Below are 14,207 nucleotides of genomic sequence, written 5' to 3'. Positions count from 1 at the left end.
GGGTAAGCGTGGGCCTGCACATAGAGGAAGAGGTGCTTTGGATCCACGCAAAATTTCGAGACAAGAATCTTCTAGGTTAAGATATATTGTTTTCTACCTTCTGATTTTTGGTCTGAAAGGACGACTCTGGTGATGAATGGTAGGCCCTGGATCGTAAACTAGGCAATGAGCATGGGGTAAGCGAGGGTCTGCAGATAGAGGAGGTTTTGGATTTACGCAAAAGTTCGAGAAAAAATTTTATATTTTCGGAGAAAATGTCTCAAAATGTTTTTCTATCGCTATAAAAGACGACTTACCGCTTAGGCTACCTTAAATTTAGTTATCTTTTTACGGCCGTATATCAAATCCTACGTAAATGATATCGATGTTGCAATTGGTAGTTAATACAGGGAGTGTTACTGAGTTTATTATGTCCAATGTAGAGAGATTAATGCAATGGTTAAGAGATTTACTCAGTTACTTTATGTAACAATGTGTATTTTCGCGTGAATGAAAAATCCATAACATCACCGGCCGCTAAGTAGTCGTGAGCTAGCTCTCAGTGGGCCAATTTCAGTAAAGTATCATTAAAAAAATAGAAACGGGCGCCATCGTTAGGGAAAAATCCCTAACGATGCCCTGACGATAAAAAAACTCATATTTTCACAGTCCGTAGCGAGTGAATAAAAATCAGCAGCATTAACTCCCTGAATTCTCCTTAATTCTCATGTTTACTTTGTGTTTTGTATGACGATTTTGACATATGACTACCAAAAAGCAATGCATTTGCCAAGTCTATTATGCCATATTGTCCAGTGCTCGGCAGTCTGACACTCGAATAGCATCCAGAAATGGCATTGGTGCCTTTCACGGAATAAATGCTGATGCCATTTTACGTAGTCAATGCCATAATGGCGTCCTTTAGGCAATATCACAGGGAATAACCTCCCAGAGTGAATGATGAGGCTCTTACAATGCATATCGTGTAATATATTGATCAATAAATAATTTATACACACTCAACATGGATAAATTCCTACCGGTTGGTTGAATCATCGATTTAACCGCGACATCGACATGCCCAAATTATATTCTGAAATGTTGGCAACAATCACCTCCGCAACAATCATCCACGGCAACCTCCGCCATGTTGGAAGGCTATGAGAACTTAGCCTTATTTTGTACATGTAGTTGCTCATTCAATAAATAATCATTTATACAAGATCATCAAGTATTAAAATACAGTAAACATAGTTTCAAACATCTCCATAAGCTTCGTAAATTAAAAAAATATGAAATTACATCGTGATAGTTTTTACTATCCTCTACTTCACATACCAAAAGATAAATTATGAAAAAATGAAAACAGTGCATCAACTTCCTATCTCATCGAAATTTGTTCTGAATGATAAAATGCCGAATAACGCCTAAAGAGTAAGATGACGAATAACACGGCGAGTGACTGGAAGTAATGGAGACATAAAAGGCGAATATAATTCCCCCATTCTTGCGGTGCCGCTCGGGGCGGAGGTGCATAACAGTGAACGTAGGGGCCTACTTCCTGGCCTGACCATGGTGCCGAAGTCTCGACATCGTGGACGGATCCCACCGGTGTCGCATCTTTTGATTTTTTTCGTCCCAGCCCTTTTTAACTTCTTCACGTGGATACCAAGTACCGGTGAGAATAAAATAAGAAGCCGCCATTGTTGGAGTGACACCGGTGCGAAGGTCGCGGATTCGAGCCCAACTGAAGGCTATTGTGACGAATTATTTTTTCTGAGTTTGTTTACGGTATTCAAGTTATTTTTAGTCTTGAAAATTACAAATATTTTCAGACATAAACAAATCTGCTCATTGTATTTCCTAAAAACGTCTGTTTTGCCCTCTCAGTAAATAGTGACATCTAGTTGAACAACGGTCTTTACAATACAATTAATTATGGATTTTAAAAATGGATGCCTTTCAGTGATATATGTTGCAAATTAATGTAATAAAATTTTCAAGTTCCATTAAAACCATGAGATAATAAGGTCAGTTTGGTGGGTGATGGTAGAATTCACCCAGTACTAAGCCCGACGGCGTGTGATATTCACACATCAGGGGAGGGGCGTTAGTTTCTTCCCCTTCACCGGCTATGGTTTCCCAGGAAGATCTGGTACCCAAACAATTACATAGCTTGGGTTGAGTTGAGGGTGGCCAGAGACGCTTACCTGGGAATGAATCCCGCACCAAAATCAGTAGGTCCATGTCTCTACCCTAGGAATAGCGCGACCCACCAAGTACCATTATATTAAGGAATAAATAGAGATAGTATCGAATATATTGCTAATATTTCCAGCCCGTAAAAAAAATTAAACTCAATTTATTACAAATTGAATCTTTTCTTTCCACATAAACATATTGAAATGCATATTTCCATCGAATAATATTAAGTGTACTTTTGGGGGCACTGCAGTTTACTTCATTCGTGATAAGATAAATAATTGGGTACGATAAGTAAAGATCAATTTAATTTAATAAACTGAATGACGAAAAGATTCCTGGTAAATATTCCAGCAACCATAATATGTTAGAAACAATGTCTAAAATAAATACTGTCTTGCCATCCCACGCAGTTTCTTGGAATCTATAAGATTAGTTAAGAACTGAATTTTAAAAAATGTAAGTCTCTAAATATCAAAAGTCATTATAACACAGGCAGACATGCTAATATTGGTTCTGGCTGGTTCTCTTCTGTTGCAGCCAGTGGAGTAATTTTTCCGATCTCCTTTTCCATGCACATAAATGACAAGAGTAAATGCTATTGGAGTGGTTCCAGATATCCATTTGGATAGTGTTTGTTGCTAAATGAAAAGTCACAAGTCCTAAAGAAACTTATGTTTGCAAATTTCGCTGACCGCTGGATTACGGAGTTCATTCAATGCTAGAACAATACAAAGTTTATCATTCCAAAAAATCAATTGTGACATCATGACCATAGAAGATTTCAATGCCCAATGTATCGCTTGGAGCACGTGCAGTTTAAAATGGAGGTAAGTAAAAGCAAACCTTGAGCCACATTCCTTTATGCTGAACTCCATACATCATCTTGTCACATTACCAACGAGGAATGATAATATTCTTAATTTGTTAACTTACAAACATGCCCGAAGAAGTCTTAAATTTAGATATTATTTAGGAAATAACGACAACAGAGTAGTAAACTTTAAGTTTTCCCTGAATTGAGCTAAAAATAAGAATCTGAAATAAAAAATTTAATTGCCCAAGAACAAGGGACTATAATGGCTCAAACTGGGCGTTAAAGATTTCATTTCCAAATTAAAAAAAAAAGATGTCAAGCACCAAATTACGTAGGACACGGGGAATCATTTCCTTGAGATCACACGTGCAGCTGTCAACAGGTTCATTCCTTATGAATTAATAATAGATAATATTGGAACCTAGATGGGAAAACTCTAATGTCAAACAGAACGTGATATTTATGCCACAAATGTAATTTATTTATTAATTAATTCAAGTATTATTTTTTTAATTTGCATTTTATCAAGATTTGAATATAAATAATGACAATATAAATATACATTCTATCTCCATAGTCAATTGTTATTTTTATGGTCCATTGCTGATCGACTCTATATATTTCCTTTCTGTTGAGAGAACCAGATTTCATTGCATTCTTAAAAGAAAAGTTTAAGAAATGGTCTTAATGCTCTCATGCAAATGGTCTCATTTGGATTGAAATGGGAATTGTTGACTGGCCAAACTAAGTGAAAACAAAAAATATATTAGCAAAGACTTTCAGGAAGATACCGTCATCACTCATAATAAAATGGCAGCCTTATTGAATGGTTCACATTCCCCTGCAGTTCTGATGGCCTAACCTAATTATAAAAATGTATTTAACAAAAACCACAAGTGTGCATTGCCCCCCCCTCATGATGGTTTTAAGAATACTTGATGTAACTGAAGACATGTTAAACAAAAAGCAACATGAATCAACCACCATAAATTAGGCAACCTCTATCCTCTATGTAATCCCACTCAAGATGGTGTAAAATTCATTCAGTTGGCCCCTTATCTTATGAAGGGGTTTTGAAAATTTTCCCACATGACTTGAGGTTAATTGCTTGGCCGGGATGTAGGCATTCATTAAATGACAAGCAATGCGTTGTCATCCTAAAGTATGTAATTAATGATTTTTATGCCAAAGAAATGATTAAAAAATATTGTTATCAAAACTATGCTCTGTTTTAAAAACAATTTGATTTCAATCCAAATACAACAATCTTTTTAGCTATGATAAGATTTATCAATACAACTTTGATTGTATAGTATCGACATTTGATGTAAATAATATAACAAGCATAACAAACTCATCCAAATTTTCAGCAACTACTCAAAATCAAATCACCATGACAGACCAACCAAAATATATCTTTGACAATTTATTTATGATTTATATTTAATAATTAAATGAAGTTATGATGTAATATATTTGATAAATAAACAATGTTAAAGGGTAAAAGCAAATTTGCACTTTTCCTCAATAACTTTGACCGAAACATATTGTGGTTCATTCATATTTTAGGTCATCTTGCCCACTAAAAACAGATTCATATTTTATTATCTGGTTCCAGCATTGTAATAAATTACAGATGGGATATATTTTTATGCCAAGCAGGAGATATGTTTAACTACTCTCATAAAAAGGCAAAATTGATATAAAAAAATTACATAGTAGCATAAAAATAAACGTTATATGATGAGTAGAAAATAATCCTTATTTTTATTCCTAATAAAATTGTCCTCGGGAAGTCAAAGGTATTTTTCCTCACACTCTCCCCACTCCCATTATTGGCTATTTGATTAGGTATTTTTAATTGATGTCACTAGTCATCTCAATGATCTTAATTTAAAAAAAACTAAAAGGCAAGAGTAAATTATTCCCTAAGTTTACAAATAGCATCAGTTCATTTGAAATTAAATTAAAACTGTTCATCTCACAGTTAGAAAATGAGGATTAAAGTCAATTTCCACATTTGAAAGAGTAGAGTGAATGTGCTATGGATAATAGCAGTTGGACTAAATATATCGAAAAAGTCAAGATTTCATTAATTTACTGAAGAAGAAGAAGAATAAGGCTGCATGCTTGCATTTATAAACCCAGTTTCACATAGTGAACAAAATGTAATGCAGATGCTTAGTAACAAACAATTGGAACTGATTGATTAAAAAACAAATTCATTCTTGAAAATAAAATTTGCTTTTCCCAGATCGAAATGTTACTGAAATAATTAATTTCTGGCATTTATTACCCAGTGAACATTTCCCAGAGCTAAGAAAAGATACAAAAATTTATATTTGTCACTTTAGAACGACATAGAGATGTGAACAAGAATTGTCACCCATGAAATTGATTAAAAGCAAAACAAGGTCTTGAAAAACTGACTCAAATTTGAAGAACTCTTTGCTGCTTTCAGTAACAAGTTTAATACAAAACATTAAAAAACTAGCAAAATCGAAGCAGGCACAAAAGTTTCAATAAAGGTAAGTAATTTTTTTGTGCTGTAATAGATATTGTTTTTCATACAATCATTGATTCATTTAAATATTTTGATTATTTCAATAAGCATTCTTTCATTCAAAAGGGCCACCACCACTGTTATAAATAATACTCCTGGGCCCCTTCTATATAATAAGGATGCGCCTATCTAAATGCCGTAAATTAATTAATTCAATTGCTCAATTGAGTTATTTCACTTCCTCCCTTAAGGTGAAACAGATCCTTCCCCTATTTTAAAACCTCAAACGTGAAATTAAGATGGTAAAAAATTGCTTGAGTTGTATGGCATATCTGAAGTCGTCTGCGAAAAAATTGGTGCATGGTATGCTTAAAGTTGGCCACCATCATTCTCATCATTGAGCTGCCATGCCCATATCTTTTCCAAAATACCTTGGTTACTTTACTTTTTTCCCTTCTACAAATTTTCCTCATCCTCTGAAGTAAGAAATCAAATTGTTTTCCAGAATATTTGATCAATGGATAATAATATAAAATGTAATTATGAATAAAACTTATTTATTTATGATGCACAAGAATTTATATAAACCAAACCCAACCACAAGCTATAAATAACTAGTGTGGATTTTATACTGTTTAATCCTCAATTGAAGTCAGGTTGTCATCATTATTTGAGTGCAAGCGATGGAGGTGGATTTTTTTAACTTGGAGTAATAATCGTGGAATCTTCTCTTGTGATGAGTGGCTGACGTTCAGGCTGTGAATACCATTTATATGTTCCATGAATTACACTGAAAAGTAGAAATAATTTAAAACAAAAAAACCATGCTAATTACAGTACCGTACAGCTCCCAACAGATTTCACAATAATAACTTGATAAATTAATTTTACCTAACTCACTGTGCTTGAAATGCATATAGTACAGTAGGTAGAACAATTTACCTAGCATACCTGTGTTTTGTACCAAAATGGTTCGAAGAATCAGGGACATTAGAAGAAAAATTGCATTAGGCAAAGAACAACTAGGTTTTAACAAGGTTGTGAGATTTGATGACAAGGATGTTGAGTAGTGATGTTAGGAAAAGACTAGTGGAAACTTTGAAATGGGGCGTGGTTTCATATGGTCATTGAAACAAACAAATTCATTGAAGCAAGATGATCATGAAGAAGATACATCATTGAGGAAGAAAGTCATAGAAGTAATTGAAGATCATTGAAGAAGATAGTGATAGATTGGAGGCTTTTGAAATGTGGTTGCGAAGAAGGATGGAAAAGGTAAAATGGATGGAAAGGAAAACAAAGGAATTAATGCAAGGCATGGTGGGGGAGGAGAGACAACTGTTGGGAGAAATCCAAGTCAAGCAGGCAAGGTGGGTGCAGTGCATTTTGATTGGGGATAGAATGTTGAAAAATACTGAGATGTAGAGAAAAAAACATTGGAAGAAAAGATTGAGTATGTTGGATGGAATGGAGAAAGAGTGCATGTGGAATTGAAGAAGAGCTTATTGTAGCGTGGGATGTCAACTAGTGTCTCATTAGACAAGACTAAGAAATGTAAAGGGGTTTATATGAGTTAATCCAAAACCTACCTTAAATAGTAGATTACCAAAAAACTATTAGGATTAGTTTTAAATGCAACTGTCAGCTTGATTGGCATTCAGGTGGACATGATCGATGAAATGCAAGACCATTGCTCTTTACTCTAACAGGGAATTGCTTTTCACAGTTGATTGAAGCTAAAGAAAACTGCCTACCCAGCCTTGATGAAAGGTATATCACCGCAGGTAAAAAAAATGGGCAATCATGCACTAATTCAGTTGAAATGGGACTAAATTCTACTTTTAGCATGGGTGTTGTAATATAATATTGAAAATACATATTGCGGATAAATAATATATTCCATTTATAATATGAGAGTTGTTTACTAAAGTGATCATGAATGTGTCAATTACATTAGTCATTGATCAATTTATTGTTACCTCAATATGTAATGCACTCATTAATTTAACATTAAGCTAACAAAGTAACATAAAATTAAATTTTTGCGCAGTAAATTATGGCAATGGTTTACAATCACTCTCTTTTGAACAGGTCTTATATACATGGCACATGTTTTACTGATTTTATTCCAATTAGAGATATTCACCATAAAACAATAAATAATTGTATGGGCTTCATTAAAGATTCAATCAAATTTACACCAGCATTGCATTAAGGGCAGCCATTAGAAGCTGAATAGTTTATTTCACTTCTGTTGATATAAAAAAACAGGGCACAATGATGTTTCTTCACAAAGTGGTAAAACAGATCTCATTTGCAATTTTTATATTGCCAACATGTGTGTGGCACAGAATGAAATTAAAATATTTTTATTACAGTTATCCTAAAGTTATTCAATGGTCTATTCTCACCATGGTAGCACTGTGTTAATTAATGTTTACTTCCCTACAAGGTAATGGCTGGAGTTCCGGATTCATCCTCCTGTGAACTGACTCTTTGGTTTATTTAAATCACTCTTCTAGCTATACTAATATAGGAAAGGATAACCTCTCCATTAGCCTTCCATAGTATTATTAGAGGCCTCAACTGATGATATACTGTGGTTAAAACAATTTTTCAATGCAGCATCACATCTTTTGTCTTTATCATTGCTGTAGGTGAAGTGAATATGTTTCAACTTGCAATGGCCAACAAATAATGGAGTGAAATTATAGTAATGTGCAATAATTTATGCAAATTGTTTGGTAATTCTTCATTGAACAGCCATCATATATTCCTGATTGGCCAGCAAATGATAAAGTAACTAGGGACTTCTGAACCTGGCAACCATTCTTTATTTCAATGCGTCAAACCTGGAGTTTTTCATCAAATTAAATATGTAAAACTTTTAAAAATTACAACTTACCAATTAAATATCAAGTCCATGAAAAAAACCAGAGCAGAAAACATGAAAAATGCCCCAGGAAAAGAAACAATGGTGTTGCTGAACATATATGTGTACAGGGGTTGTCCAGCCAGCGGAACCAAGGCTTCTAATGATGTGGTCACCATAAAAACTTTGCCTGTAGACATATTCATAACCAATTGTATATAATACATATTTCAACAAGAAAGAATATGCGATTAAAATATCAAATTATTTGAGTTCTCAGCTATTTCTTTGATTTCAAGGTGCCTTCAGTTATTTACATTATTGAAATTAGTCTGTGGATAAATCCTTGAAAAATTTACCTTGACCACACTTGTAATAATTGGAGCAGAAATACTAAATATTTTTTGCTTCCCAACAGCTTTCCATTGCATTCAAAACAAGTGTAGACATTCACACGCAATTATCATCAATTAATTTCTATTTTTTAACTGCCACAGATAATTGCCATGAGGTAGTAAATTTATTTGAGCAGGAATTCTTGAGAGCTGCATTTAGACAAGACAGATATAGATAGATAGATGCACATGATTAGTTTTAGTTGATTGCAGGGAGAAATGTGATAATTTAGATTGTTATAAAAATAAATGTGAAGAACCTCCAAGACTGAGGATGATTAGTGATTAAGATATATTTTTATCATGTCTCACCTAATTCATTTTGGTGAACACATTTAGACATAATTGATCTCACCATTGGAGATGCAGCTCCATGAAACATAGTAATGACACTACCTAGAACAACAAAGAGCACAGTTATGCACAGTTAAAATCCCCTTACTTAGAAGAAATTAAAAGATACATTAATGACTATACATTTCATGATAAAACATGATGAATCAGTTTTATGAATAATATATACTTGGTAAATTAGATAAGTTTAAGGATCAAGGGATGATGGGGTCCTATAACTAATTGAGAAAAGTAATCTGTCTCTATTTTTTACTTTGGTATGCATAACAATATTATCAAAGATATTTGACGTGCATGACATTATATCAGTAATTGATATCACCTTATGCTAAGCCGTAACATAATACAGTGCAATTTAAAGTGGATCACTTAGGGGAAATTAATTTTAGAGTTAAATTCATTAAAAATAATATGAAAATAGAGCAGTTTGATCAATTAACAATGGCAATTAACCAAACAATCACTGTGAAATCCCACATTTATATATATCAGTATATATTTTCCACTTCAATTAAACATGGAAAGTTAGAACTACAATCAATTTTTACTTGAAATTGTTATATACCTTGCTTGATCTAATATATTCATACTTATATTTCCTGAATTTGAGGATACTTCAACCACCACACCACTCCATATGCACTCCACATGCACTCCATTGTATACTACTTGCAATTTGCTTATCAATTGAATGCCATGCAAGTTAAGTATTTAATTCAATAAGCTCTCACTCCCCTGCTCACTCAAAGCTTGCTGGTTCCAGTCCCCATTTGAGCATAACCTATTTTTTAAAGTAGGATTTGAATTCATAACGTATGAACCCAATTATGCTGTTCTTGAAGATGGTTTTATTATATTTCGAATGCTTTTGTTGCTGCGCTGGCTCTTATAGGGGACATCCCTGACTGTTCAAACCATTAAAACCTTCATATAGCGCTAAGTTAATTAATGAATGAATTGTGTAATAGACACTATTGAAAGGAACATACCAACATACATCATCCAGGTTGTACTTGCAAATGCTCTTAAGATTGAGCCAAGAGTTGCTCCCAAATAGCTTAAGATAGCCAGAGGAGCATCCTCAATCTTCATCCGTAGACTTAGAACAGAAACTGCAAATAGGGTGCCTGAAATCAATCAAAGATTCAATTGTTATTGATATTTAAAATGCACAAAGTTTTTGTTGGGTATTCCCACAATATATTGTGACATTTACTATGAAAGCAGAGAGGATTTAGATCCAATTGTAGAGCTCCTGATGCATTTATGAAATTTTGCAAACTTACCAATCATCTGTAGTCCGTAACTAATACTTCTATAAAGTGTAAAATCAAATACTGTCCACTTGAACTCCTTTCTCCCATACATATAATACAGATTGGATTCACCTAAAAGTCATATTACCAGATAATGAGTATCATAGTATTAGGTAATATTGTGTATGATTAAATTGGTTAAAAAGTAAAAATATTTATCATTAAAAAGGAAAATGAAATTTACCATTATATGCAATGATGCTTGAACCAAGAGATAAGACACTCAGAATGAGAATAACCTTGCGGCCATTGGATCGATATTTAATCATAGTCTGGAAAACATCTTTAATCAAACAGGTATCTGGATTACCTAAAAAAGAAAATTATCATGAAAAAGTAAGGAAAATGAAAGTTAGTATACCGACAAAATCAGGCCAATAGTATTTTATTATTTTTTTTAAATTTCCAGCTCGACGATACACTTTTATCTATGGCCAAACGGTGACTCTTATACATGCCACAAAAAATTAAAAATACCGCATTTTCCCATCGATAACGCGCACCAAAAACTTTGTAGCCCATAACGTATTTTAGCGAGACTCTTCTTTAAATTATTGTTTGCATAGGTTTGTATTTCTGTTTGGATTTTTTCAAATTTCATTACATAACGCGCATCGTCATTTTTTCGATCATCTAAACATTTTTGTAGAGGTTACCCGCGCGTTATTGATGGGATAATACGGTAATACGGGTGTAGATTTTATCTGGTGATAACTCAAGTCAATGTCTAAATTCAAACTGAAAACATTCAGGATTACAAATTTATGCCTCTTAGTGCAGAAAAGCTAACATGAAGCATCTGCAGTTACGTTCATCCCCCCCAGTGTTACCTCCATCATCGCTGCTTGAACCATATGTTTCACTGACGGTGAACAGGGCGATCAGGAGGGCCACGAAGCAGACAGTGCTGGCCAGGAGGAACACACCTATATGTCCGAGGGCATGAAGGGTGATGGAGGATGTTAGACTTCCCAGGATGAGGCCAATAATGAAGAAAACCTGTAAGAGTCCAAGGCGGAAGGTCCTCACATTCCCGTCTTCTCCCGTCTCATCTCCGACAACAGAGGTGACGGCTCCGAAGAATGTGGTCCAGCCCCCAGTGATAGCCAGTGGCACAGTTGCGAAGAGGAAATACGGTACTGGCAGGGTGGGAATGCTCATGAAAACTGCAAGCAGGGCGAATTTTAGGATGTACCTGTTATGGTTCAAAACCACTTATTAATATGAGACACGTAATTAAAATGCCTCAGAAATGGTAAAAACAATTGGTGGAAAAACTAAGTATACAAGTTTGTTAAATAATACAACTTCACAGTAAATTATTATGGTACACTTAAAAATTGTTTCCAATGACAGAATCACCTCTAGGAAGGATTAAACTGTTAAGACAAGTAGAATTTTGGTGACATAGAATAATTTGCAATTGCATGCATGCAATTGAAAATAATTCTGTTATTCTCATGCAATTCTATGCAATTACCCATGCAATTCTCTTAAAAAAATAAATTAAGCCTATTCCATTTCAGGAATCAATATTCAAATTTAGTTATCTTACAATCAGTATGAAATTTCCGATGGTTGCTTCACACATTCAGTTCTTCAAATGCCTCCATGAAAGTATTTTGAAAATTAAAGTTGTTGATTCTTCGAGAGAATTTAGCTGTCTTCAACACATTATCAGGAAATAATCGATAGCCGAGGATGACAAAATATCTAAGATCAACTTAGCAATCACATAACGAGCCAGAGCTTCTACTTAATCCCTCAAATTCCAAACGCCTCTTCAAATAATCCCTTGGTCTAAATTGTGATCAATTAAAAAAAGTCATTATCATCAGTTAAATACCATCTGTCTCTGATAGTGGGGAGGACGTAGCAAACAAGGAAGGGGAGGAAAAGGAACGGTACGTTGAATGGAGCAAAGGGGGTCAGAGAATATGCAGAATTGAAGAACAGTTAATTGTAATGTGTGGTGTCAAGTTGTCTTGTTATGAGAAGCAAATAAATTTCAAGACTTCATCCGTTCAGTCTGATATGATTAAAAAATTTCCTCTGCTACTCCTTCGGAAATTCATACTTTCTCAGCTGTGGCTGGCACGTCAGCAGAATGGAACAGTAGTTACGTTGCTCTTGCTTATCCCGCAATCGCCTTGGAGGGCAGGATATTTGCGGTACTCGTTGAATCCATCAGTTGCCGTGACGCAGTGGCGCTTTCACAGGAAATGACTAACGCTGGAGGGACAACTCGCCTGGTCTCACGCGCGACTCCTTTTTTGTTGCGATAAGGAAACTTTGAGGGACCGGGTAGCTTCGCATCCATGCGTTCCGAACCAAGGGTGGATACATGAGGGAAAGCACTCCACATCTCCTCAATAAAGGAACGGAAAGAAAAAAATAATGGATGTAAGTTGACGAAATAAATGTTTTTTCTCACACAAACTTATACCTACCTTGGCACTCCTCCACTGTTTATTTTTTTCATTTTTGAACAATTTCATCGAGTGAATTTCGCGTTATCCTTGTTATTTAACATCGCAGTAGCAGTTACCTTAGTTACGAAAATAAATAATCAAAATTCGTTCCCATTTATTCCTTGGAAATGGAATTTCGATAAGAAATGAATGGACATGCTCATATTATTATTACATGTATTATTTGAGAATAGAATTTCGACAAAAATCGACGGAGATGAATCTACAGTATTACATCGGTCGATTGCCAATGGAGCATATGATGAATTGTGCTTTACACAGATCCAATTGTCAAAAATATGATGTGTTAATGACAATCCTTTAAAGATAATATATATCACAATAAGCCGAATTGCGAACAGAGAAATCACTGACACGGCTGAGAGATATCTTCCCCTTGCACATTTGCTCTCGAGTTGACATTGTGGACAGGTGCGAGGAATTGTTTCATTTGTATTGTTTTAGTAACAAGAAAAATCAGAGCAATAAAATTAACACTTGCATACGGGATGCGTTCCGAGGATAATGCCATTATTTTTAAAACTAATTTATTGAACAGATTTGCACAAACACTTAAAATTCTTCAAAGTACTATACTTTGGCATCTACACATTTTTTCCTGCGACTCTGCCATGAGCGGTACGTGCCCTGGAAGGCGTCTTAGGGGACCTCTCGCAAAGTCTTCGTCACGGCTCTTCTATGGACGAACAACTGGTTCCTTTCAAGGCTTGCCCAATCCGAGAGAACAAAAAGAAGTCTGCTGGAGCGACGTCAGGACTATAAGGGGGGGTGGGGCAGCGTTGGGACCTGATGTTTGGCCTGGAACTCGCAGACTCGTAGCGCGTCGTGGCAAGGCGCGTTATCGTGATGGAGTTGCCAGGTAGCGGAGATGTCTTTTCTCGTCCTGATGACCCTTTTTCGGAGACTTTCCAGTTTATTCAAGTAGTAGGCAGAACTACCGGCTGTCCTTGAGGAACAAACTCCTTATGGACCACTCATTTATTGTCGAAAAAGACAATGGGCAATATTTTCACTTTAATTTGCTCATTCTTGCCTTTATGGGCTTAAGGGACTGGTCGGTGTGCCAGCTTTGGGGTTTTGTTTCTGGGTCGTATTCAAAAACCCAGGTTTCATCACCGGTGATGACTAGGTCCAAATAATCACATTCATTTTCAATACGTTGCAACGCCCGTTTGGGCACATGCAGCTCCACCCAAGCTGTATGATTTTTCGGATACCAGATCTTCCTGGGAAACCATAGCCGGTGAAGGGGAAGAAACTAACGCCCCTCCCCTGAT

At 35.3% G+C, this 14,207-nt stretch overlaps 1 protein-coding gene across 2 annotated transcripts in view; it reads right to left on the bottom strand.

Annotated features, from left to right (window-relative positions):
* Positions 1–6,038: 6,038 nt before the first annotated feature.
* LOC139698308 (probable peptidoglycan muropeptide transporter SLC46) overlaps positions 6,039–14,207 on the bottom strand; it is a 30,643-nt gene continuing 22,474 nt past the window's right edge. The window contains exons 3-9 of one of the 2 annotated variants that reach the window (XM_071597195.1): positions 11,269–11,633; positions 10,623–10,748; positions 10,409–10,510; positions 10,112–10,249; positions 9,081–9,164; positions 8,407–8,563; positions 6,039–6,291 (exon numbers count right to left, since the gene is read on the bottom strand). In XM_071597195.1, coding sequence (XP_071453296.1) covers positions 6,201–6,291; positions 8,407–8,563; positions 9,081–9,164; positions 10,112–10,249; positions 10,409–10,510; positions 10,623–10,748; positions 11,269–11,633 — 1,063 coding nt within the window. In that variant the 3' untranslated portion in view covers positions 6,039–6,200. The remainder of the gene's footprint in view (positions 6,292–8,406; positions 8,564–9,080; positions 9,165–10,111; positions 10,250–10,408; positions 10,511–10,622; positions 10,749–11,268; positions 11,634–14,207) is intronic. The other variant, XM_071597192.1, reaches the window with a different exon arrangement.

The sequence above is a fragment of the Hetaerina americana genome, unplaced genomic scaffold, assembly GCF_022747635.1.
Source record: "Hetaerina americana unplaced genomic scaffold, ioHetAmer1.1.p SCAF_81, whole genome shotgun sequence".
NCBI lineage: Eukaryota > Metazoa > Arthropoda > Insecta > Odonata > Calopterygidae > Hetaerina > Hetaerina americana.
Note: the sequence above shows the minus strand (reverse complement) of the source record. Positions and strands in the feature narration are given on the sequence as shown.